Source organism: Solanum tuberosum, unplaced genomic scaffold, assembly GCF_000226075.1.
Source record: "Solanum tuberosum cultivar DM 1-3 516 R44 unplaced genomic scaffold, SolTub_3.0 scf00262, whole genome shotgun sequence".
NCBI classification, from domain to species: Eukaryota; Viridiplantae; Streptophyta; class Magnoliopsida; order Solanales; family Solanaceae; genus Solanum; species Solanum tuberosum.
Window position 1 is genome coordinate 524173 of NW_006239186.1, and position 21608 is coordinate 545780.

Sequence of the window (21608 nt, forward strand, 5' to 3'; positions counted from 1 at the left end):
CTGTTGAATATGTTTTGAGTCCGTTCACAATTTCTGAGTCATTCGCCAAACTAGCAATCTTATTAGCAAATAAATTTTGTAAATATTCATGAAAATGACAGACGCATAACGGATAAATTTCAACACTAAACAGCCAACTGCTGTTGAACAAATCAAGCCCCAAATTTAGGCAAACATTGACTATACAAAAATCAGTTCAACTTCTACAATAGCTGGTTGGAGCAACGCCCAAAATTCTATGCCCTTTAAATGGTGAAATTTTTATCTTAATTACGTCCAAAAAAAAACGCTCGAAGCATGATCCTTTCCCCTTGTTAGACGACCTTAAAGTACTTTACTAACCGAAAGCCTCGACAAAATTTGGAGCCGGGTACTATACTACCAACTACTAAGGATTTACAGCATATGCAGTTAAAAACTTTACAATTTTCAACAGAAAAACATTGAGTCGCTGACATTCTTGTGCAACCTGGGCAGTTCGGTGACTGGGGTAGTCCCAATTGATTTTACACTTCCCTGTTCTGACAAAGTTTCGGAGTGGTCCTCAAACTTGTCAAACTGCCCGAATTGTTGTGCTGCTAGGTGTGCATAACGCACAGGAGCCACTGCAGCAACAATGAAGTTGGATGATTTGCTTAATTTTGCTAATTCTATAATTCAAAAATTTTAATGCAGGATAAGAGGAATTACCAATAGAGGTCGCACTGGTGCTCCTTTGGTACCTGAAAGACAACAAAGTACTATCACATTGAACTTGCAAAGTGCATCATAATAACTTATAGATTACAAATCAGACAGCTTACACATATGATAGTGAATGTATAAGATTTTGCAAGACATCAGGTGCGAAACCAATCTCATCAAGCAATACATGATAATGTGCAGGTTTAGTTGTTCCCTGTAGTAAAATTTATAGAGACAGACTATATCAGTTTACATTATTCTAACATTGTTGAAGCACTGAAGGAGATAGAATTAAAAAGTTTAAAGCCCAGGTAATACATAATGACTCCAAGAAATAACTAATTATCTACTAGGGCCATGCGCCAGGATAAGTAGGGCAAAATCTAGGAAACCCCCGATGGATAAAGGGATTAGAGTAACTTACAATCATCCCCGCATGTGCACACATGAAAAAATCATTATTTCTAGGATGCACAATATTTGTGTCTACAACAGTACCTGAGGGGAGAGAGAGAGTGCATTTTAAATAATACCTTAGCACACATAAGTTGAAGTAGAACAAAAGAGTAAATGGAAAGTTACAGACCTGGTGGTACATTATCAACTGCATTAGCTTGAAATAGTTTTGTATGGTGATTCTTTTGAGCCACGATCAAGGTGAACTTAGGGTTGCCGCCCTCACCAAGATGGTTGTATGCCTGTTTTTCAGAAAACATGAGACCTAAAAATAAACATCCAGGAACTAACAACTGATGGATGATGTATAGAACTCAGATCCTAAGAGATTCCTCAATTTAAGCATTAAATCCTAATATTCATTTAATTTTGTGTCATGAAAAACATAAGATAAGAAATTAAACATCTCTATAAAGAAAAATAACTCTACGATGCAGTATTATGTATGAGTTTATCAGAATGACAGAAGGCATAAACAATTTTCAGATAAAAAGGACATTACCTTGATCATTTGATCTAGCTCAAGGTTCAGAACTTGACTAAACTGTGATTCACTGACGCCATCCCTAACAAAGAACAGTGTTAGGTCAACTGCAAATGGTTATCGATATAATAATTAAGAACAATCATCATGTTATTGCAAACAGAAACTTTGAAAAGGGACTGCTATAAAAGTCTCAGCCACATAAACCTCAATACACTAGCAAAGGTATATAGTAGTGTTAGTTTGGCTGCGTCCTAAGCACTCAAAGAACCATGTTCTTTGAGCAACTATGCAAGAAGGTGAATCGCGGAAAGCAAATCAACACAAGTATTTGACGTGGAAAACTTTCTTACTTTAGGAATCAAAAAGCACGATCCAACTATCCACTATAATTCAAGGTTTACAACCGCTCTTGTAACAACTTAGGACTTGTTCCCAACAATCCCATCTTCTCTACCCTCTATACTCTTTTCCTTCCACCCTTTACAACTCAAGATAACACCTACTACAATCTAAAAGAATGTAATGATCCTCCCTTGAAACTACTTCAAGAAACTACCTATTACAAACTAAAAAACTGTATAGATAAACTTGATAGGGACAGGTTCTTTGTTGCAACAACTTCTTCTTCGAGACTCTTCATGTAGAACTGGGAACACTCTGAGGACTCTGTCTTTGGATGTGATCAAACTCCAAAGTTTGTTTAATGCGTTGTTTATATAGGAGTAGGTCGCTGCCTTCTAGATATCCGTTCAACATTTGCCAAGAATCCAATCCGAATTTGACTTGGTTTAACACTTGCTTCTTCAACTCCTTGTTTAAAACTAATTCCATGTGCAAGTTTATCGTAACTTTCCTTGTATACCTTTACAGTTCCTTGGAGAGCTACATTCTTCATGAAAATCTAGTGCACATGTAAACCGTCTCAATCTTCTCTCTTCGAGAGTCTCCTTCTCTGCTCAAAGGAACAAGTTCTTTGATGAGTTCCTTTGGCAGTGTTGCTTTTTGTGTCCCTTCTTTGGAGATCTATGAGGACCTGATTCTTTTTTTTGATAAGATAAGTGGTATTAATAACAGCATCAGGAAGATGCAAAATTTACAAGATATGGCATTTGAGCTTACAAAAAAAATCTCTGGCTAAACTATACAAACTATCTAAGCCAGAGCTAATGAGTTAGTAAAATCCTGAAGTTGTTCTGCATTAACAGCAGGATACAAGTTGGTCCAACTAAACAAATTTTCAGTGCACCTAGTCTTCAAAATGCCTAAAGCAATTGACTCTCCATCAAAACATCTCTTGTTCCTCTCTAACCAAATACTCCAAAAAATACAAGCAGGTATCATAATCTAGATCTTCTTGATGGCTTTGTCAACTTTCCATAGACTCCAATTCTCATATGCATCCTTAACAGCACAATATAAGCTGAGCTAATGAGTTAGTAAAATCCTGAAGTTGTTCTGCATTAACAGCAGGATACAAGTTGGTCCAACTAAACAAATTTTCAGTGCACCTAGTCTTCAAAATGCCTAAAGCAGTTGACTCTCCATCAAAACATCTCTTGTTCCTCTCTAACCAAATACACCAAAAAATACAAGCAGGTATCATAATCCAGATCTTCTTGATGGCTTTGTCAACTTTCCATAGACTCCAACTCTCATATTCATTCTTAACAGTGAGGGGTGTGGTCCAAATGCCAGAGAGACAAAAAAACATGCTCCATAATTCTGAGGCCACCTCACAATGAAGAAGAAGGTGTCTAGGGGTTTCAGCCTCTTTTTTGCACATATAGCATCTGTTTGGGAATTGGATTTTTCTTTTCTTTATGTTGTCTTGGGTGAGACATGCCTCATATAGAGCTATCCAGGTAAAAAAAACTACCTTAGGTGGTAGCTTGGTCCTCCAAATGAGTTTCCAGGGCCAGTTAGCTATCACGGGGTTTCTAGAGCACAACTGTTGATACCCTTCCTTGACTGTATAAACTCCTTTCTGGTGTCCCCATTTGAGCTTATCAGCTGCCTGGAGATTAATGTGACAATGTTGTAGTTTAGCAAAAAGGTCTACCAATCTAGAGCACAACTGTTGATACCCTTCCTTGACTGTATAAACTCCTTTCTGGTGTCCCCATTTGAGCTTATCAGCTGCCTGGAGATTAATGTGACAATGTTGTAGTCTAGCAAAAAGGTCTACCAGATCATTCACTTCCCAATCGTGCATATTTCTTCTAAATCTTAGATCCCAATTGATCCCTTCTCTATTAGCAGAAATAATAGAATTGGGATCTTGAGCAATTCTAAACAGATCTGGGAAATCCTCCTGAAGAGTGGTATTTCCAAGCCATTTGTCTGTCCAAAATTTTAGGAGTACACCATTGCCCAATTCAAAGTAAGCGTTCTGATCAAATGTATCCCACAACATCCTAATACTCTTCCACAGTCCCACTCCGTAAGGAAGTGTAGTAATATTTGAGCACCATTGATTCAGCCTTCCATGCTTAGCTATGATGACCTCTTTCCAGAGCCCTGCGTCTTCCAAGTTGTATCTCCAAAGCCACTTCATCATCATACTTTTGTTGTGGGCTGCAAGGTTCTTAATGCCAAGACCTCCTTGGTATTTTGGTTGTGTGACCTTCTCCCATTTGATGAGATGAAATTTGTGTTTCTCCCTGCTGCCTTTCCAGAGGAAGTCCCTTCTTATCTTGTCAATCTGTTCTATAACCTCACTTGGCATTGGGAGCAAGGCCATGTAATAAGTAGGTAAACTGTCTAGAACACTATTGATAAGTGTTACTCTACCACCAAAGGAGAGGTATTGCATTTGCCATGTTGCCAACCTCTTCTCAAACTTTCCAATAACCCCTGATTCTTGATACTTCTATCTTTCTTCTTCAGCATGTGAATGTCACTTGTACACAATTTGTCAATCAAAACTTCAACATAGCTTCACAAGATCTTAAATGTAGATTTAGAGATCATTGTGTTTTAACAAGTAGAATGGTTAAAATTCACCTAGCTTGATACCTTATATAGCTAAGAGTCGCCAAAAGTCTTATGGAGACAAGAGGCACAGGGATCTAGAATTTAAGGAAGGTGAATAGGTGACTGTGTTCTTGAATGTGTCACCAATGAAGGGAGTCATAAGATTTGGAAAGAAAGGGAAGTTGAGTCCTAGATTTGTTGGACCTTATAAAATTTTGAGCACGATGAGTAAGGTGGCTTACGAGCTAGACTTTCCATCAAAACTATCCTCAGTTAAAGAGAGCTTAATGTATGAAGAAGTACCTTTAGAGATCCTTGACAAGCAAGTCCGTAGGTTGAGAACCAAAGATGTAACGTCAGTAAAAGTCTTGTGGCGTAACCATCAATTAGAAAAGGCTACATGTAAATCCAAAGAAGAAATGAAGAAAAGATACCCTTGTTTGAGGAAGGAGGTAGTATGTAAAATTTAACTTTTTGAAAATATTCACTTTATTTGTATATGTTTGAATGTGGAAAATTTTAATAGATTATGTGGAATATATGTCTGGTTGTGAGTGCTGATAATTTATTACAGTTGGACAGTTGTATGAGTTTGAGATTATTGAGATTGGACAGGTTGAAACTTTTGGATAGCTCTAGTTACAAGGGGGGAACTCTGGCAAAAGTTCTGAAAATTTTGGGAGTTGGCCAAATTTTGGTGTCTTAAGAGAATAGTGGATATGGAACAAGGCGTAAGATTCTTTTAGATCATGTATTATTTGAATTAGACATTCGAGGACAAATGTTCTTAATGGGGACAGAATGTAAAGTTCAGTAAGTTTCAAGGTTTACAATTTTGGTAATTACGGGCTTAATAATCAACTAATGTGTCTGAGGAGTACAACGGGTCACACTATGTAAATCAAGTGTTGGGAGAACATGCCAATTATACATGGTATAGGTGAGAAGGGGTTTAATAATGATACATATATATATGTGTGTGTGTGTGTGTGTGTGTTTTAAAAACTAAAAGAACTAATGAAGAGAATAAGTGGGCCAAGCCCTTAAATGTCAAAATGTAGCTTTATGTTTGCACGTGAAAAAAAGAGATCAATCAGCAATGCATTAACACAATTATGATACAAACGAAACCTAATTATTTTACGCCAGTTGCTGCAATCCATTTGACTTCACGGTTCTTGTGATTAACGCAGGTAAGGAATTTTTTGTTCTCTTTAGTTTCACTTCTGTTCTTTTTATGAAATTGTCTATTCGATTGTGGAGATAATTAATTTTAGTACCATAAAAAGCTAGGCCTTGAATGGTGAATAGAGTTCCAAATTATAAAGAAAGGTGAAGAATTGGGAATCTAAAACTTGGTTACTGCAGCAAATCGCCAACAGAGTTCAAAGTTGGAAACTTTGGAATGTTTATTAATAACAATAGAAGACCAAAAGGTGTTAAGAGCTTCACATTGATTTGTTAGCAACACGAAGGAGAATTGGTGGCTTAGAGGAAGCAAATTTATTGCTTTAAGCAGTAGCCAACCAACATGATAAAAATACTAGTTGTTCTGTATCATTTCAGTAGCGACTTGAAGGAGATACTTTACCTTTGTCGAATCGGGATAAGAACTAGAAACGGGCATAAGCTCATTGGAATTTTTTGCCAAAAGTTGAATTGGTGGAATTGAATTTACTTGACATTAAGATTGATACTGATTACATTATTTGATGTAGATTGGGTTGTTGATTGTGGTTGGCACGCGTAGTAGTTAACCTTGCTAGGAAGGAAGAAACTTGAGGTGAGTTACGACTTGTTATAACTTAAGTTCTTTCCTTATGAAGTCATTCCCATAAAGTGTTGATTAAATGTATCTAAATGTTAGTGTGAGTTTAATTGGAACAAGTGAGCTCACATTGCTTATCATTGAATAAGTTTATCCACTGCTCTCTGTCTTCCTTTGTTTGCTTATCTGTCTAGTGAATATTAAGGTTGTGTATGCCTATTTGTGCATGAGTAGTTTGTGCTAACCTTGCCCAGCCCTAAAACAGTGCCTAATTCCCCTAAAAACGCGACTGAGAAGGGAAAATCTCACCCATCCCAGTATCATGCAACGAGTGTGAGCCTCCACAATTGTGTACTTCTCTTTCATAGTGCTGAAAGCCATAATGTACCCTCTTATGTTATGACTATGATAAAGTTAAAATGTTGAAATTTTAATGCAAACTTAAATAACTGGTAACCGTATAAAGGGTTACTAATTTTGTCATAACGAGGCATAGCATGAATAGCAACCCTACAAAGGGTTACAAGTAACTATTCAAAGGGTCACTAACAATGAGACACAACATGACCTGATACATAGTTGTTGACTAGGTTTCAATATTAGGGCTGTGAGAGATGTCTAGAGAGAGAAACTCCTACTTCTCCCTAGAAGCTAGGAAGCAAAAGTTACCTTCGTACAAAGGTGTGTTGAAATGGCCTGCACTTTCCCTAAAGGGAGATTGCAGAAGGGTGGATGAGGATTTTGAACCCATTTTCAGAATTTCCAGAGAGCATGTGGAGGCATTATGGCAAGGAAGGATTTTTTTCAATAGTTTTAGTGTACAATTTCTTTATAGTATTCAATGATTTCCCCGTCAACTCGGTGTGGCTCTTGAGTGACTTCCGCTTGTACCATGAGTTAGTCTATGTTGTTATATATTCTATGTGCATTGGTCATCTTGTGAAAAAAATTTGTGTTCTTGTCCCCTTCCTTTAGCCATAAGGCTCTTATTTTCTGTCTCCACAGGCTTTCTTCCCTCTTGAACAAATTATCATACTTTAACATGATCTCTACCTTTTTTGTTATCTCTTCTATCTTCCCTATTTGCATCTATTACTGCCATCTGTTTAAGTAGTTTTTTCCTCTGGTTGCTCAGATTCCTAGTATCGCCTTTCCTCCGTTCCTTTAGCATAATTTTCACAGCTTTGAGTTTGGATGCTAAGACATGGGCAAGTCTTCCGATGAAAGTGAAAGAATCCCACCAACCATTAACTGTGTCAATAAAACCTTTTTTTTTTCAGCCACCAATTTTCAAACTTGAAATAGTTCTTGTTTCTCCCAAGATCCACCCAACAAAGATAATGGAATGTGGTATGAACTCAATCTTTGGAGGGGTATTTGTTTTAAATATTATTGAAATTAGCATCCAATTCTTCTGAAATTTGGATCCTATAAATCCTGGAGGCAGCTTCCTATTGATCCCCTTTGAACCAGGTGTCGCCCATGTAAGTAGCATCCTTCGATTGCAGATCAATTAACTTCTTGTCTTCAATGTGATTTGAGAATTCCTTCATGCCCTTTGTTCTCCCGTTACAGTTCTTCTCAGAAGTGACCCTCGCCACATTGAAATCCCCACATAGAGCCCATGGTCCCTCAATCAGACTGCTCACTGATCCTATTTCTTCCCAAACCAACCTATTTTCCTTGTAGCAATTAGGAGCATATACTCTTGTTAAATATTATTATGAGAAACTCCTATCCAGGGAGGAATCAACTTTTCCACAAAGTTCGGTATGGATCCCCAGGGTACCTCAAAAAGTTTGTTTCTTCACTTGGTTAGCTATGAGGGTGGTAATCTTGATGGCAGATGATTTGAGGAAGAAGAAGATCACTTCTGTCAGTTGGTGTTTCATGTGTAAAGAATCTGGAGAAGACATAAACCACCTTTTATTACATTATTGGTTAACATCTTCTTTGTGGAGAGAAATTCTAAGATGGTTTAGAGTTGAGTGATAATGTCGGGCACTGTGAAAGACTCGGTGGTTAGTCAGGCCTTTAGAAGACAGGAGAGAAGAAACAGAGAAGGGGATGCTGCTTGGCACTCATATAGACAGTATAGAGAGAGGAATAGGAGATCTTTTGAGAGCGTAGAGAAAAAATTTGCTTATTTGACAGACAGTCTCTTTGCTCTTATTTCTTTTTGGTGCACCCAAGAGGTTCCAATAGGTAGAGAGGATTGGATGGTTTTTGCAGAAAACCATGTTCCTTTGTAACGTTCTCTACCTTTTGGTGAGCACTTTTTACACCCTATCAATGTGAAAATTATTACTTGATAGAAAAAAATAAAGGGTCACAAACAGCTGTACAAATGGTTGCTAATATTGTCATAACAAGGCACATAAGATTGGTGGTCATATAAAGGGACACCAGTAATCATATAAAGGGTTACTAGTTGTCACAGTTGGGCACAAGAAAAGTTTAGTCGACTGAAACAACTTTAAAGAAAGTGAAAAGAATGAATAAATGAACTAAGATATAAGTTTTATGTTTTCCTGCTTCACTGTTGTACGATACTTTAGGATGAGTTACGAATTGTTTCCTCTCTTATCCCTTCATTACCCACATGTTTCTATTCATGGTCTTGTTTTGACTTTGGTGAGGAGAATGTTGAGACTCATTGAGTAACGCTAGTAGCGTATTGACGTTCTCTTTGTGGAACCTGCATTGACCTATGTCAATTAGGTCAATGTAGACACAAGCTTCATAGACAAGCAGACTACGAGCTAGGTTGCTTTATTCCAGAAGTTGATTTGGTGAGTTCTGACCTTGACCATGGAGTTTCTCCTCTTTCAGTTAGAAATTTTTTTGTTCTTTCTTTCCTTTTTTTTGAGCCAATTTTTATTTCATTTATTCATTAATCCAGCATTTGTTCTGGGGATTGGCATTGGCCAGGAAATCTATGTCGTGTGCATTCCCCTTGGTACTCCAATAAGGCTTCATAGACGTGTTTTTAGTTGGGTTATGATTGTTCACATTACATGGCATCATTTTCAATAATTTCTAGTTGTTTACAGATTTGGATATATTTTTGGATTATTTAAAAATTGTTGGAATAGAGTATTGATCCAAAAGTTTAGTTATTTATTTTAAATGCACGTGGGGTATGTGATATTAATTAATAAAGTACAGGTTAGAACTGTCAAGCTGATTTGCTCGGCAAGTAAGGCACCAGGTGCCAGTTACGGCTTGTTTAGAAAATGGGTCATGACAGGACTTCCTTGAGTTGAGATCATCCATGAGGTTGAAGTTATCAAACTACCAAGTTCAGGGGTGATAATTAGGACCAAAAATTGTTCAAGGTGGACAGAATAAATAGTGCCAAGTTCAGGGGGGTGGGGGTTCCCACTTCCCAATGTATTCTGCCAAAACAAATTGCACAGCTTAGGAACATAGATGTACTATTTCAATCTATCTCAGGTGAAGATGATTTGTCCTATCAAAAGGCATTCAAGATTGACAAGATGTGAAGATGACATCTAAGAACACTGATCTGCAACTCGCATCATCTCATGGGAGAAACTATAAGATTCTGGATTTGTTTTAGTTTATCCAGAATGATTGGCTCCAACTTTGACCTTGTAATAGTGTGCTTTATGATACTCAGTCCTATTAACTTTCTTTTAAAATATGGTGCCTATGCCAGCTTGGCTTACTGCACCTTGAATAAACCAATACGGCTATATCTTACTTCTCTTGTCCACAAAAATTACATATATGTGAATTTTGAAATATTAAGATGTAACTTTTTCATCTTGTTGCCTATGTGCATGACATTACTGCTAATATTTTACAATAGAAAAAATGCCTACAACAAGGAGCATCTGTCATGCAAACTAAAAGGATTTTATGCAATCATATGAAGCAGCATCCAATATATCTTAAATAAAAAAGCTAAATTTGGGGTTAAAGCAACAATTTTTTGTTTGAGTTAGCAACTGTCACGACCTATGTTGCTCCGACTTCAAAAATGCCTTTGAGTGTGTGTCGGATCCTCGAGAAGTAGTGAATTTTTGGAGGATCCAACAGGGGTGCAGGAGCATTTTGGAGAGTCCGAGCAACATATGTCACTACTCATATGTATAAAAGCATCTGCAACTTTGACTTCAAACATGAATATTGGAGTACCTGAAGACAATAATTTGAGCTGGCTTATGCCCGTTACTTGTCCTATAGAAGTCCAGAAGTAGTTCTCTGCAGCACAAGTACATGTATAAAATTCAAATACTTCTGTACATAGTTTGTCATAGAAGACTTGACATGTTATTGGATATAAAGATGCACCTCATGATTCCTTCATCGTCTCCATTTGGTAAAGGCTTGTATAAGGATTCTATAATTTCCAACTTTGGAGATTGACTGCGCACAACTGCCCTATACTTGGATATTAATGGCCAGTATAAGGATCCCACAACCTGGAAGAACCGTGATAATAAGGCATAGGAAATCAGTTGCAACGCAATTGACAAAAGAAAAGAGAAATTTTCTTGGGAAAAAGAACAACCGCAGCAATTGATGGAATATCTGATTGACCAGGAGATCCATGAGAGACGTCCATTCCCAGGATCATTGTTGGAGTGTCCTTAATAAGCGGTAGATGAGAGGTATGTTCCATAGCCAACAATGAATTGGTCCCTCCAAGCTTTTAAGCACAAGCAAAAGAAAAAACTATCCCAACTCAGAATAACTGAAAGTTTAAAATATCCAAACTGTTGATCGCAGATTCAGAAGATTACCTTTGCATTTATTTTGAGAAGCACATTTGTTAGATATCGATCAGTGATCTTTAACGGAGAGATACATTGAGTAACAATTCCCAAGTCAGTCAAACTTTTTTTCTTCCAAGGTCCTTGACATTATTAAATGTATAAATTAGTATAGGACATTGAAAGCAGCGTGAGCAGGACTAACATAGCACATTACCATATAACTCTGAGTTTTTCCGCTCTGGCAAGACACAGAGGAGGAAATCAGGATGGCCAGGCAGTCTAGCTATTATCTCTTCAAACATCTGTTCTACTCGAACTACAGCCCCAGCTCGCCTATACTGGGGATCTTCCTCAATGAGCGTATGTGGGCGCTCAAAATGCTGATAGACAGGAAAAGAAAGTATTTGAGCCCAGAATACACAGCAACAAAGCACACGATGAAAGATATAAATGTGACACTACATACAATGCCTTTGCTCCTTCCGCAACTAATAAGCTCCCTTGAAAGGTGACTTGTATCACAACTGGCAGAGAAGTTGACCACTGCCCAGCGTTCAATTCGTGCAGGGTTGAAAAGATGCTACAAGTAAAAATGGTAGAGAGAGAGTGGAATTTGCGGTCAACCAAAAAACTGCAGTAAACATTATAATATTTTCACTACAGTAGGTAACGTGTAACAATAGAAACCTTCTTCAATTTCCCAAAAAGATTATCCGCAGATCGAGAATAATGGGGACAAATTCATATCCACCGTTCATCCTTTCCTTCATAGTCAAGTTCTCAAAAGGTTGATCCCCAGGTAGTAACAAAATTATAGAGGACAACCACAGATGATTGTCACGTCTCATTATATTCGCAGTTGACACCCTAAACTATAAGGAAATTTGTTTTATAAGGATACTACAAGGTAATATTATGTGGTTAAATGCACCTTGTTCTTAAAATTCCACCTGCCGTCGCAGGGAGTGACCTCTTCGCCGTTACCAACCTTCAACTAGAGATTACAGGATAATAAAGTAAAGTCAGAAAAGAAATTCAAAATTTTAATGGACGCTATCATTCAAGAATGTGCAGATGCTACCTTTGGGGCTTCAAGGACCCTGCCGTTAATTTGAATCAGCTGCTTTTCTATTGAGATTCCACAAGCAACAAGAAAGGGATCATCGTCATAGCTGTAGTCCCTCACAGCCTGCCAAAATTCCAGTAAGGTACAGAGGCGTAAATTAAAAGGATCAGAACCATCAAGACTGCAATAACTTACATCTGTTATAACTTTAATTCTTTCACGAGGCTTCTGCCTTGATTTTTCAACTAAAGATGCCCTCTGGACCGATGATAATGCCTTTGTGTATCTTTGAAGGGAGACCAAATAACACAGCTGAATATTAAGGAAAGAAAATAAAAGTTGACTCTTGGAAGCTGGTCAAGTGAACTAGGGTCCTATAGTGTAAACAGAAACAATAATAACTCTGCACACCTCCAGTGGCAGATAGTTTGGTCGTTTTGGTTTTCCAACGTCCAGACATGGCATATAAACTGAGGATGAAAGTTCTATGTTACGATGTTTAGTGAAATACTCATAAACAGTTATCTCTAGGGTCTCTCCTCCATCATCTGGACTACCACCATTTTTGACCTTCATAGAAAATCTATAAGAAACAGTCAACAAAGTAGGATGTTATATATCTGTGCAGTTAGCAATAGGTATGCACAAAACATATGGATACTCACAACTGTTGATTGCAAGGTCTGTCAGTCAAACCGATAATTTTAAATTCTCTGTTGTTGTGCTTAGCTTTAACTCTCAGATTCTTCAACATTCTTTTTGCCTGTATAAAATTACAAGTTAATGAAGTGTGGAGAGCTGAAAGAAAGAAGAGTTTTAGCATGCAGTTAGATATTACTCACTCTTGCCCAATCAATATAACGAGGCTCCTTTACATTCTGGTTAGCAAGCAAAAAATCAATTACAGGTCCAGGTGATAGGATCATAGTTGTAGACACATCTACAAACCAAGAATTAAGCAACATTAAGATTGAGAAAAATCATAGGAGAGCTACACTGGAGAGTTTCCATTGTTATACCCATGTTCAAGGTCAAGCCACCATCAGTTGGACGAAAGCTGGAATGAAATCCCCTGCAACTCATTACACCCCCTCCAACATCTGTGAAGTTCCTTGAGTCATCATGAAAAAATGACTGTCTAACCAAGAGGCATCCTCTGTGACCAACATGAATATCTGTATAAGTTTTGGCTCAGGAAAAGATTGATGGTCACCAGAATAACAGGGTAATTACCTATTAGCAGCTTGTTGTCGCAATATAATGTCTAGAACCCTCAATGCATCTTGAACATTTTCTGGATCAGCTCCTTGAAGGGCAAGATCAACAGACCTTAATGGTATTTTAGCTGCATAGTCAATCTCCACCAGGAAAGCCTTCGAATGTAGAGAATGCTTAGACCTTTTACTGTAGTGATTGAGGCTTCCATTATCTGAGGGGCTCTCACTAGCACTGCAACCAAAGTATAAAATAAGCTTAATGTATATTATAGAAGCCTTGAAGTAACTGCAACTACACAGTCAAAGAATTTTTCAAGGACATACTGCCGTGCACTAGACTCCTCAACAACCACTGTGAATTCCAGTCTGTTGTGTGGTAGAGGTCCCACAGTGTACAAATTCTTCTCTCCATCATAAGCAAATTTCTTCCCAGCAAATTCAGACGAGTATGTTTCGTGAAGTCTATCTATAATTTTTCTTCTAATCACCTTGCTGTTAACGGCCCTCTTTTCATCAGAAGTTATAGAGACCTGTAATAGCGCAACACAGAAAATTTGATTGAGTGCCATGGGAATCCAGATGACTGAAGAAGGACTAAATAATTGGCAATCATACACTATAATGGTAAAATATTTCATCAGGACACTTGATAGAAACTTTTAGGTGGTTTGCGAGCAAAGAAATCTCTCGTCCAGATGTTCCATCCCCAGGCCTCATCATTATAGTACGCTTGGGCTGATCAACTCCCTCCGGCTCTGCATTTGACATTATGACTGGTGGCGGTTCTTCCACAGGTGTGCAACAACTCTCTCTTCCCTCACTAATTTCCATGTTTCAAACGGAACAGTGACCTAGGAGAAGTTGTTAGCCAAATAAACATCAAAAGATGAAGGCTACTGAAATCAGAGTCCTTTCTATACCCCATATGATACATCATGCGAACACAGCTACCAAAAATTTTAAGCATGTTTCAGTTTCTTGTCCTACGAGGATAAAGTTGTAGAAAAATATATCAATCAAACAACTAAACCTCAATTCCCTTGTGGTAGGCTATTATATCAATCCATGTACACATTCCACTCTATTCAAATCAAGTTAAAATTTAATATTTATGAAGAGCAGTACTGTATGAAAAGTAATTTATGGTCAAACAGTTTGTACAGTGTAAAAGAAAATTAGTCTAAAGATCATATTACAAGCAAAATTGGATACATATAAAGAAAAACTGGAAAAGAAATAAGCAGAAACATCAAGGCTTTCTAAACTGAGCACTAGAATCAAGCACATAACTTCCAAATTCATGAAGATGCTTAGCACATATGGGGAGATGAGCATTGGAACAGCTTCACCAAGGAATTGAGCAATTGACAACTTACTACTTTCCAACCTGAAAATATCAATACTATCCGGATATTACAAAGAACATAAAGTAGTGGAGAGACTGGTTGAAATTTAAAATGTCTGTCAAACTCTAAACTAATAATAATAATATTTTAATGCTCTAAAGAGAACAAAGAAAAAATCACAAATCAACTATGCTCAGACTACAGTGTATGACCAAGTAGTATAAGTGTCAAGGAATAATGGACCTACGGGACATTGTAGAGTGTATAGTGCATACCAACTTATGATTAGAACTTAGGAGTTGAACCTTGAAAGCATATAGATAACAATGACACAGTGTCAGTATATGGTAAAGCTGAAGCCAACAGCCAAAAGAAAAAATACACTCTTCAAATTCATTTAGCTTTTGGTCAAAGTACCCAAAATCGGTTGACCAAATCAGACACGGATCCTACACCCACACCCATGTTGTGTCGACACGGGTGCGGCACCAAAAGTGAAGAGTCTGAGCAACTTACAGACAGGGCACACCCTTAAAGAGCAATATACTAAATGAAAATGTTACTATATCATCCCTAATTATTATAAGTCATCTCACTCATTGGGAAATGAATAGAAAATAATTAGTACTTAATATTTAAGGTAAAATAGGTATAAAATGGTAAATTATCTCTTGTTTTTTTTTTTTCAAACTGGACAAGTAAAAGTAGACAACTAGTAAAAGATGGACAGACGGAGTATATCAAACTGTGTCCAATCGAAAAAACATAACCCTATATAATGGAACAGATTGAGTATGTATAATATTTATTTTTTAGAAAGCACATTAGAAAATTTGAACATTGAGCACCAAATATGTGGCGTAGTGGTAAATGAAGTGGCTTGAGCACCATTGGTCATGTCTCAGGTTTAATTCTCAACAGAGACAAAAACACTAGGTGATTTCTTCTCATCTTCACAGAGTTAGCTGGTACTTGTTGCTCGAATAAATCAAATATGATAAATGCCAAAAGAAATGCATTTGACACTGAGGCAAAGACGATCTATTCCAAAACTGGAAAAGGAGAAACTAAAATGCATGTGGACTAAAATAGGCAAAATTAAGCAATCAATACATACAATTTACAAAAATGGTCAAAAATCAAAAAAATTAAGAAAATCGAAACAGTACACAATGTAAGACTAACAAAACAGCAATGCACATCACAATCAAGTGAATGGAGACGAAGTTAGCGAAAACGGAGAAACCAGAGATAGATAAATCTCACCTTGATGAACGAAAACGAATGGCTTACTGTGTTAGGGTTTCCGCTGGTGAAGAAGAAGAAGCGATTCAGTAAATGCTTCTGGAATCTTCTGTTTCTCTACTGCTCTCACTCCGTACTATGTGAGAGAGTAGTGAGACATTGGAGGGAAAGACCAAAAAGAAAAAAAGGTCTTTGAGCTAATGCTTCACGCGAATTTCTTTTTCTTTGTTTCTTTCTGCTTCGTATTGGGGTTTAAGAAAATTAAAAAAAAATAGTACTAATAATTTTGTCCTCCCGAAAGCTTTGCGATCACCACCGTTAAAGTTTTCACAAGATTTGGTGATTAGTAGGGGTAATTTTGTCATTAAATTTTTATTTTACTGTTCTAAAATCTTTGTAAATTAATTAATTGTACTTTTAAAAAATTGTATTTTGTAAATTTCCATGATACTTCATAGTTAAATAAAATTGAGTGTGTGCTTTTGTATACAAAAATATAGTTCATTTAGTCCAAAATATAATAGTTCATTCTCGAATCTCGATAAAAAGGACGTTTTTTCATTATAACAGTTTGCACAAATCACATTTCAGGTAATCTTTTTTATTTACTAGTGTTTTAAAAAATTAATATACAACATTATACATTTGTATACAACAATGTACAAGACGTCGTCTTCTTTCTTGAATCCAAGCACCAGATTCATCTAAAATTGTCGTTAAATCATCCAAAATTTTAAATTTAGACTCCTCAATACGCAATCAATATGTTGAAACAATACACACTCGAAACAGAGCTTATTTGCGAAAATTAGATGTTCACACTTTGAAACTCGAGCTTCAACAATGGCTAAACATCATTTTTACTTATCATTATATCAAAGTTTCAATATAGGATCTATTTAAGAAAAAATTACATAAATACACAACTTATTTTACTATACTCTCTAAAATTTCCAACCACTTGAAAAAATTTACAAAAATCTCTACTTTACTTGATGTATCAGTCGGATAGATCACTTTATGTGATGTATCGATCGGATACATCACTTTATGATGTATCAGTCGGATACATCACTTTACGATGTATCGGGACCTACGTGATGTATAGAGACGTACATGATGTATCGAGATGTTGAGTGATGTGTCCGAAATTGAGACGTGATGTATCAAGACGTCGAGGGATGTATCTGAAATTGGGACGCAATGTATTAGAACTTTTTGGGATGTCCAGATTTAAGGGATTTTATAATCTAAAAAAAAAGTAAATATAGGATATAATTAGCTCTTAACACTATGAGATTTGTGCAAAGCCTATAATTAATTAATAAGGAATATATTGATAAATATGTATATATGGAAGGGTTATTTTGGTCTGAAAAAAACAAATTTCTGGTTTTACTTTTTTTTAAGAAGCAGGAAATTTTAGCTTCTTCCCAACATCAGAACTGTTTCAGCTTCATTTAAAAATAATTTTACTGATTAGTCAAACACCTTAATTTTTCAAATAATTTTTTTTTCTCAAAATCAATGTTTTTAGTCTTCTAACAACATTGCCAAACATACTCTTACTCCATTTGATCATTTTCATTTGTTTATAATAGACTTTGCATTCTGCTTAAGAGTAATAAATAAATTTCATATTTTATCATAAAATATTTATATTAAATGGTGTATAATGACAATAAGAACATATTTGACATTATTGTTAAAAACTACTTATTTCTAGAAGCATTTTTTTAAAATGGCTTTTTTTAAAAATCATTTGAAAATAATAATAATTTGTGTTTGGGTAATTCATTTGAAAAATGCTTTTGATAAGCAAATTGTGTTTGACTAATAATTTTTAAAAATTCATTTTGAGAGTCAAATTACGAAAAATGATAAGTGTCAATGTCTTTTATATTAGTATTATCTTATAGAGAGAAACTATTTTAAATATCTATTACAATTTTTTTTAATTAAAATGCACATATTCATAAATTTAAGAACCATTCCACAAATTAGACCACTATATACGAAATATTCACCACATAAATAAATAAAGTCCTTCATATTTTTAATCCTACAAAAATATTGTTGTTACCTTTATTTCTAATTCTGTAAAATAAAACGTAAAATAATATGTAAAATGTAAATAATAATATATAAACATAAAATAAAATAAAAATTTATTATACAAAAATAAAAAATACAATTCTTGAATGAAACTTAATCAAATTTAAGTGATATACTAATTAACTAATAATGGATATATTGATAAATATGTATATATAGAAAGAATATTTTAATCATTAAACAAAATAATTTTCTGCTATCGCTTCTACTCCAGCATCAGAAAATTGTTTCTACTTCCATTTAGTTTTAAAATTTTGTCAAACATTTAATTTTTCAATATATTACTCCCTTTCTTGGGTAAAGTCTCCCAACTATATTTGAAAATGAATTGGTTATCCATAAAGAGAAAGAAAGTTTTCTTCTACGTCCCATTTTATATGTCACCCATTTTTATAAATAGTTGGTCCATAATACTTGTCATTTCATAAAATCAATGCATAAATTACCATATTCTTCGTTTTTTACTCTTGTGAGTTATTGACCTTGAAAATATACATTTGACCAACTTAGAAAAACTAAGTAAATGATTCATGTTCATTGGTTAAATTAATTAATCAAAATAAATTAATTCATATTCATTGATTGAAAACTTGAGTTCCAAAAAAATTAAATAAGGATAGAAGGGTAAAGTTAGATCATTTTAATGTAAGTGCAAAGTAAAAAAATGACATATAAAATGAAACGGAGAGAGTAGATAATTAGAAAGAGAATCGAGGTAGTAAATGACCACTATAAAAGTCAATTAGTGTTACTAAAAAAGTAAAAGAATAAATCGATTAAAAAGGGAAGTAGATATTGTTTTTGATATGGAATGATTTTTTAATTCGAAAACTTCCTTTGAAAAAGCTAAAAGGACGCATCACTCTCCGGATTCCGAAAGCACGGCAAATTCAAATCGTTTAATTAGAACTCCAACTGTGCAGAGGGTATCAAAACAAAAGAGCACAAGCATTGGGAACCAGCTAGCTACTCAGATTTTGCATAACGCTATTACTAACATGAGATCGATTGCTACAGAAGATGAAGGTTTTATTTAGTGTCTACATGCATATTATATTCTAGTTGCCTTTCGAAAATTTAACAGTTCAATTGGTTAACTATCTGAACTCTATCACCTTATTGGTGAGGGTTCGATTCCCCAATTTATTTATTTTTTAAATATTCTATTTGCCTCGTAACAAATATGAAAAGTGCATTTGTGAAGTCTATGTTTATTGTTAGTGTAGGGTTTTGTGGTTTTCTTTGCTTAAATGTCAGTATATTTATGATTTTCTTGTTTATAATTGTGAAATGGCACTCTAACATTACTTGTCTGGTCTTATTTTGTTGGATTTTGTAACGTACGCCATATCCTTTTTCGTGCGTCAAATTTTGGGTGGTGGTGAGATTTACACTCGGAACGGTTTGATATAAAGCTGAATAGTGCCATTTTATCTTAAAGTTTTAGCCTTTAGAGAAAACACTTAATCAATTGAAGTATTTTTTGTCTACTGTGGTTATTAGATGGAATTGAATAATTGCGAAAAAGCTTATCCTTTTTGTTTGTTGTGCAATATGGACAGAAGTGACCGTGGAAGTTAGAGATGCTTCGCCAGGACACTATTTGTTGAAAATTGAGTCTTTTTCTCTACTTTCAGAGAGTGGCATTGACAAGTTTGAATCAAATGAATTTGAGGCTGGTGGTTATAAATGGTAAGACTCGTATGTCAATCTTCACTAATGCATTATTGAATGAGTTTTTAAGGTTTGATATTGTCCTATTGACTATTTCTTGAGATTTGTATGTATTTGGGAGCCATAAGGTATTTCTAGTCTTTGATAAGAGAAGGGGTAAATGTTGTTTAGCAGATATAAATGGATTTATGGATTTGATACAGGAAAATGATCATTTATCCCGATGGGAACACACATGAAAATGGAAGTGGACATATTTCAGTTTACTTGGCCATTTCAGGGACAACTTCCCTGCCTGCTAATTGGGAAGTCAATGCTATATGTACCTTCTTTCTGTTCAATCAACTTCGTGACAATTATCTTTCAGTGCGAGATATAATATTATGTTCCTTCTTAGCATATACATTTCCCTTTAGTCTATCTCATCTAAGTTTTTTGGTTATATGGTTATCGTGAAATAGCATTGATCAACAGAGTGACTTTCAATTTTATTTTTCCAATTATAAGCTAAACTGTGATGCAACAATGCTTTGGTTTAGGAAAAATGCGGCACTTTCAACCTATCAAGTCTATATGGGGACTTGCAAAATTTATTTCTCACAACACATTCAAAGAGGCCTCTAACGGATACCTTGTTGACGACAAATGCGTGCTTGGAGCAGAGATATTCATCGTCCAAAGGCAAGCAATTGGTGAATGTTTGTCTATGGTGAAATCTACTGACTCATTTAAGCGAGAATGGAAGATCTGTAATTTCTCCAAGCTTGGTGAAAATTGGGTTTCTGAAGAATTTACTGTGGGAGGTTACAAATGGTACTTAATTCCTTCATCTCCTTGGGACATAGTAATTGTATATTGTGTACCACCAATCATTTTGAATCTATTTGCTTCTGAATCCTTGTGTTAATTTCTTGTGTAGGAAGCTCTCGTTGTATCCAAAAGGCAATGCAAACAATAAGGGATGTGATATTTCAATATTTCTAAAATCTGTTGATGCTAAGGACTTTGATCACCATGAAAAAGTGAAGGTAAATGGCAGCATAAACCTCAAAGATCAGACAAATGGTGGATGCAAAAAGCTATCTTGTAAGGCACATATTTACTTTTTTCAATTTGTATCAGTAGCAAATTTTTATATGGAATTCTTGCGAGATGAATATCACTACGATTCAATCGCTAGTTCTCTTTTTCATAATATTAAACTCCTTTTTGCATGTCTAATAATTTCTAATATATATTTTTTAATTATACTTTTTACAGATTGTATTTGGTTTTCAACTACCACACAGAGTTGGGGTTTTCCAGGTTTTATGCCTTTAACTCAGTTGTGTGATCAGAAAAAAGGCTATTTTGTCAATGACTGTATCATGGTGGAGGTTGAGCTAAAAGTAGAGTTTAAGCATAGCGTAAAGAGCTTATCTTAACTTGATTTACTGTTATTAATAGGTTTGGCTGTCTTGCATTCATTAGTTAGAGGTGAACACTCAGCGCGGCTCAATGTTATTGGAGAAGTTGTCAATGCCCATTTTGTATCCAATTAGTATCTATTTCTGCGATTGGATGAATGACTATTTCAGCTGATTATTTAATTGTGATGAAACACTTCAGTCTTATAAGGCTATGAGTTGAAGCTTTTATTAGATCATATATAGCATATCCTGCTGTTGAAATGTCAACTCAATCTAATTGCTTTGATGCTTAAGCTGTACCAACTGACGAGTGAATTTGCAGTTGTGATATCATCTAATCTTAAGCTAACATTTATATTTGGAAAAAAAACTAAGGATGTGTTTAAATTGTGTGAAGTTAATCAAATATATCATTGGTTTATA

At 35.4% G+C, this 21608-nt stretch overlaps 3 protein-coding genes across 4 annotated transcripts; 2 read left to right on the plus strand and 1 right to left on the minus strand.

Annotated features, from left to right (window-relative positions):
- Positions 1-95: 95 nt before the first annotated feature.
- Positions 96-16224, minus strand: LOC102583338 (protein argonaute 16-like). 2 transcript variants are annotated; one of them, XM_015313697.1, is made up of 24 exons: positions 16009-16224; positions 14773-14783; positions 14012-14247; positions 13721-13926; positions 13413-13628; positions 13199-13335; positions 13022-13119; positions 12845-12942; positions 12591-12762; positions 12375-12491; positions 12195-12302; positions 12045-12107; positions 11580-11693; positions 11328-11493; positions 11141-11253; positions 10909-11046; positions 10689-10819; positions 10533-10598; positions 1643-1706; positions 1271-1382; positions 1109-1182; positions 804-898; positions 691-722; positions 96-605 (listed from the first exon to the last, which is right to left on the minus strand). In XM_015313697.1, the coding sequence occupies exons 3-24, from the start codon at positions 14225-14227 to the stop codon at positions 430-432; spliced, it is 2712 nt and encodes a 903-aa protein (XP_015169183.1). In that variant the 5' UTR covers positions 14228-14247; positions 14773-14783; positions 16009-16224; the 3' UTR covers positions 96-429. The 2 variants fall into 2 exon arrangements, with proteins under 2 accessions (XP_015169183.1, XP_006357979.1); XM_006357917.2 differs by lacking the exon at positions 14773-14783.
- On the plus strand, positions 15958-20246 carry LOC102588938 (uncharacterized). Its single transcript, XM_015313685.1, has 4 exons — positions 15958-16076; positions 19010-19128; positions 19665-19794; positions 19980-20246. Exons 1-4 carry the CDS (start codon positions 15958-15960, stop codon positions 20230-20232), a joined length of 621 nt encoding a protein of 206 aa, XP_015169171.1. The 3' UTR covers positions 20233-20246.
- LOC107057691 (MATH domain and coiled-coil domain-containing protein At3g58200-like) lies at positions 20246-21317 on the plus strand. Its single transcript, XM_015313686.1, has 4 exons — positions 20246-20589; positions 20696-20862; positions 21037-21138; positions 21223-21317. The coding sequence occupies exons 1-4, from the start codon at positions 20294-20296 to the stop codon at positions 21315-21317; spliced, it is 660 nt and encodes a 219-aa protein (XP_015169172.1). The 5' UTR covers positions 20246-20293.
- The last annotated feature ends 291 nt before the right edge of the window (positions 21318-21608 follow it).

Excerpts from the sequence above, each read along its gene's own strand:
- LOC102583338 (XM_006357917.2), bottom strand. The coding sequence starts at position 14,227 with ATGGAAATTAGTGAGGGAAGAGAGAGTTGTTGCACACCTGTGGAAGAA. Across the intron at positions 13,336-13,412 it reads CGACAACAAGCTGCTAATAG|AGGATGCCTCTTGGTTAGAC; the intron begins GTAATTACCCTG and ends TGTTGGTCACAG. Across the intron at positions 11,494-11,579 it reads GCGGAAGGAGCAAAGGCATT|CATTTTGAGCGCCCACATAC; the intron begins GTATGTAGTGTC and ends CCTGTCTATCAG.
- LOC102588938 (XM_015313685.1), top strand. The coding sequence starts at position 15,958 with ATGGAGACGAAGTTAGCGAAAACGGAGAAACCAGAGATAGATAAATCT. Across the intron at positions 16,077-19,009 it reads GAAGAAGAAGAAGCGATTCA|AACTCCAACTGTGCAGAGGG; the intron begins GTAAATGCTTCT and ends TCGTTTAATTAG. Across the intron at positions 19,795-19,979 it reads GAGGCTGGTGGTTATAAATG|GAAAATGATCATTTATCCCG; the intron begins GTAAGACTCGTA and ends GATTTGATACAG.
- LOC107057691 (XM_015313686.1), top strand. The coding sequence starts at position 20,294 with ATGCAACAATGCTTTGGTTTAGGAAAAATGCGGCACTTTCAACCTATC. Across the intron at positions 20,590-20,695 it reads ACTGTGGGAGGTTACAAATG|GAAGCTCTCGTTGTATCCAA; the intron begins GTACTTAATTCC and ends TTTCTTGTGTAG. Across the intron at positions 21,139-21,222 it reads AGGCTATTTTGTCAATGACT|GTTTGGCTGTCTTGCATTCA; the intron begins GTATCATGGTGG and ends TGTTATTAATAG.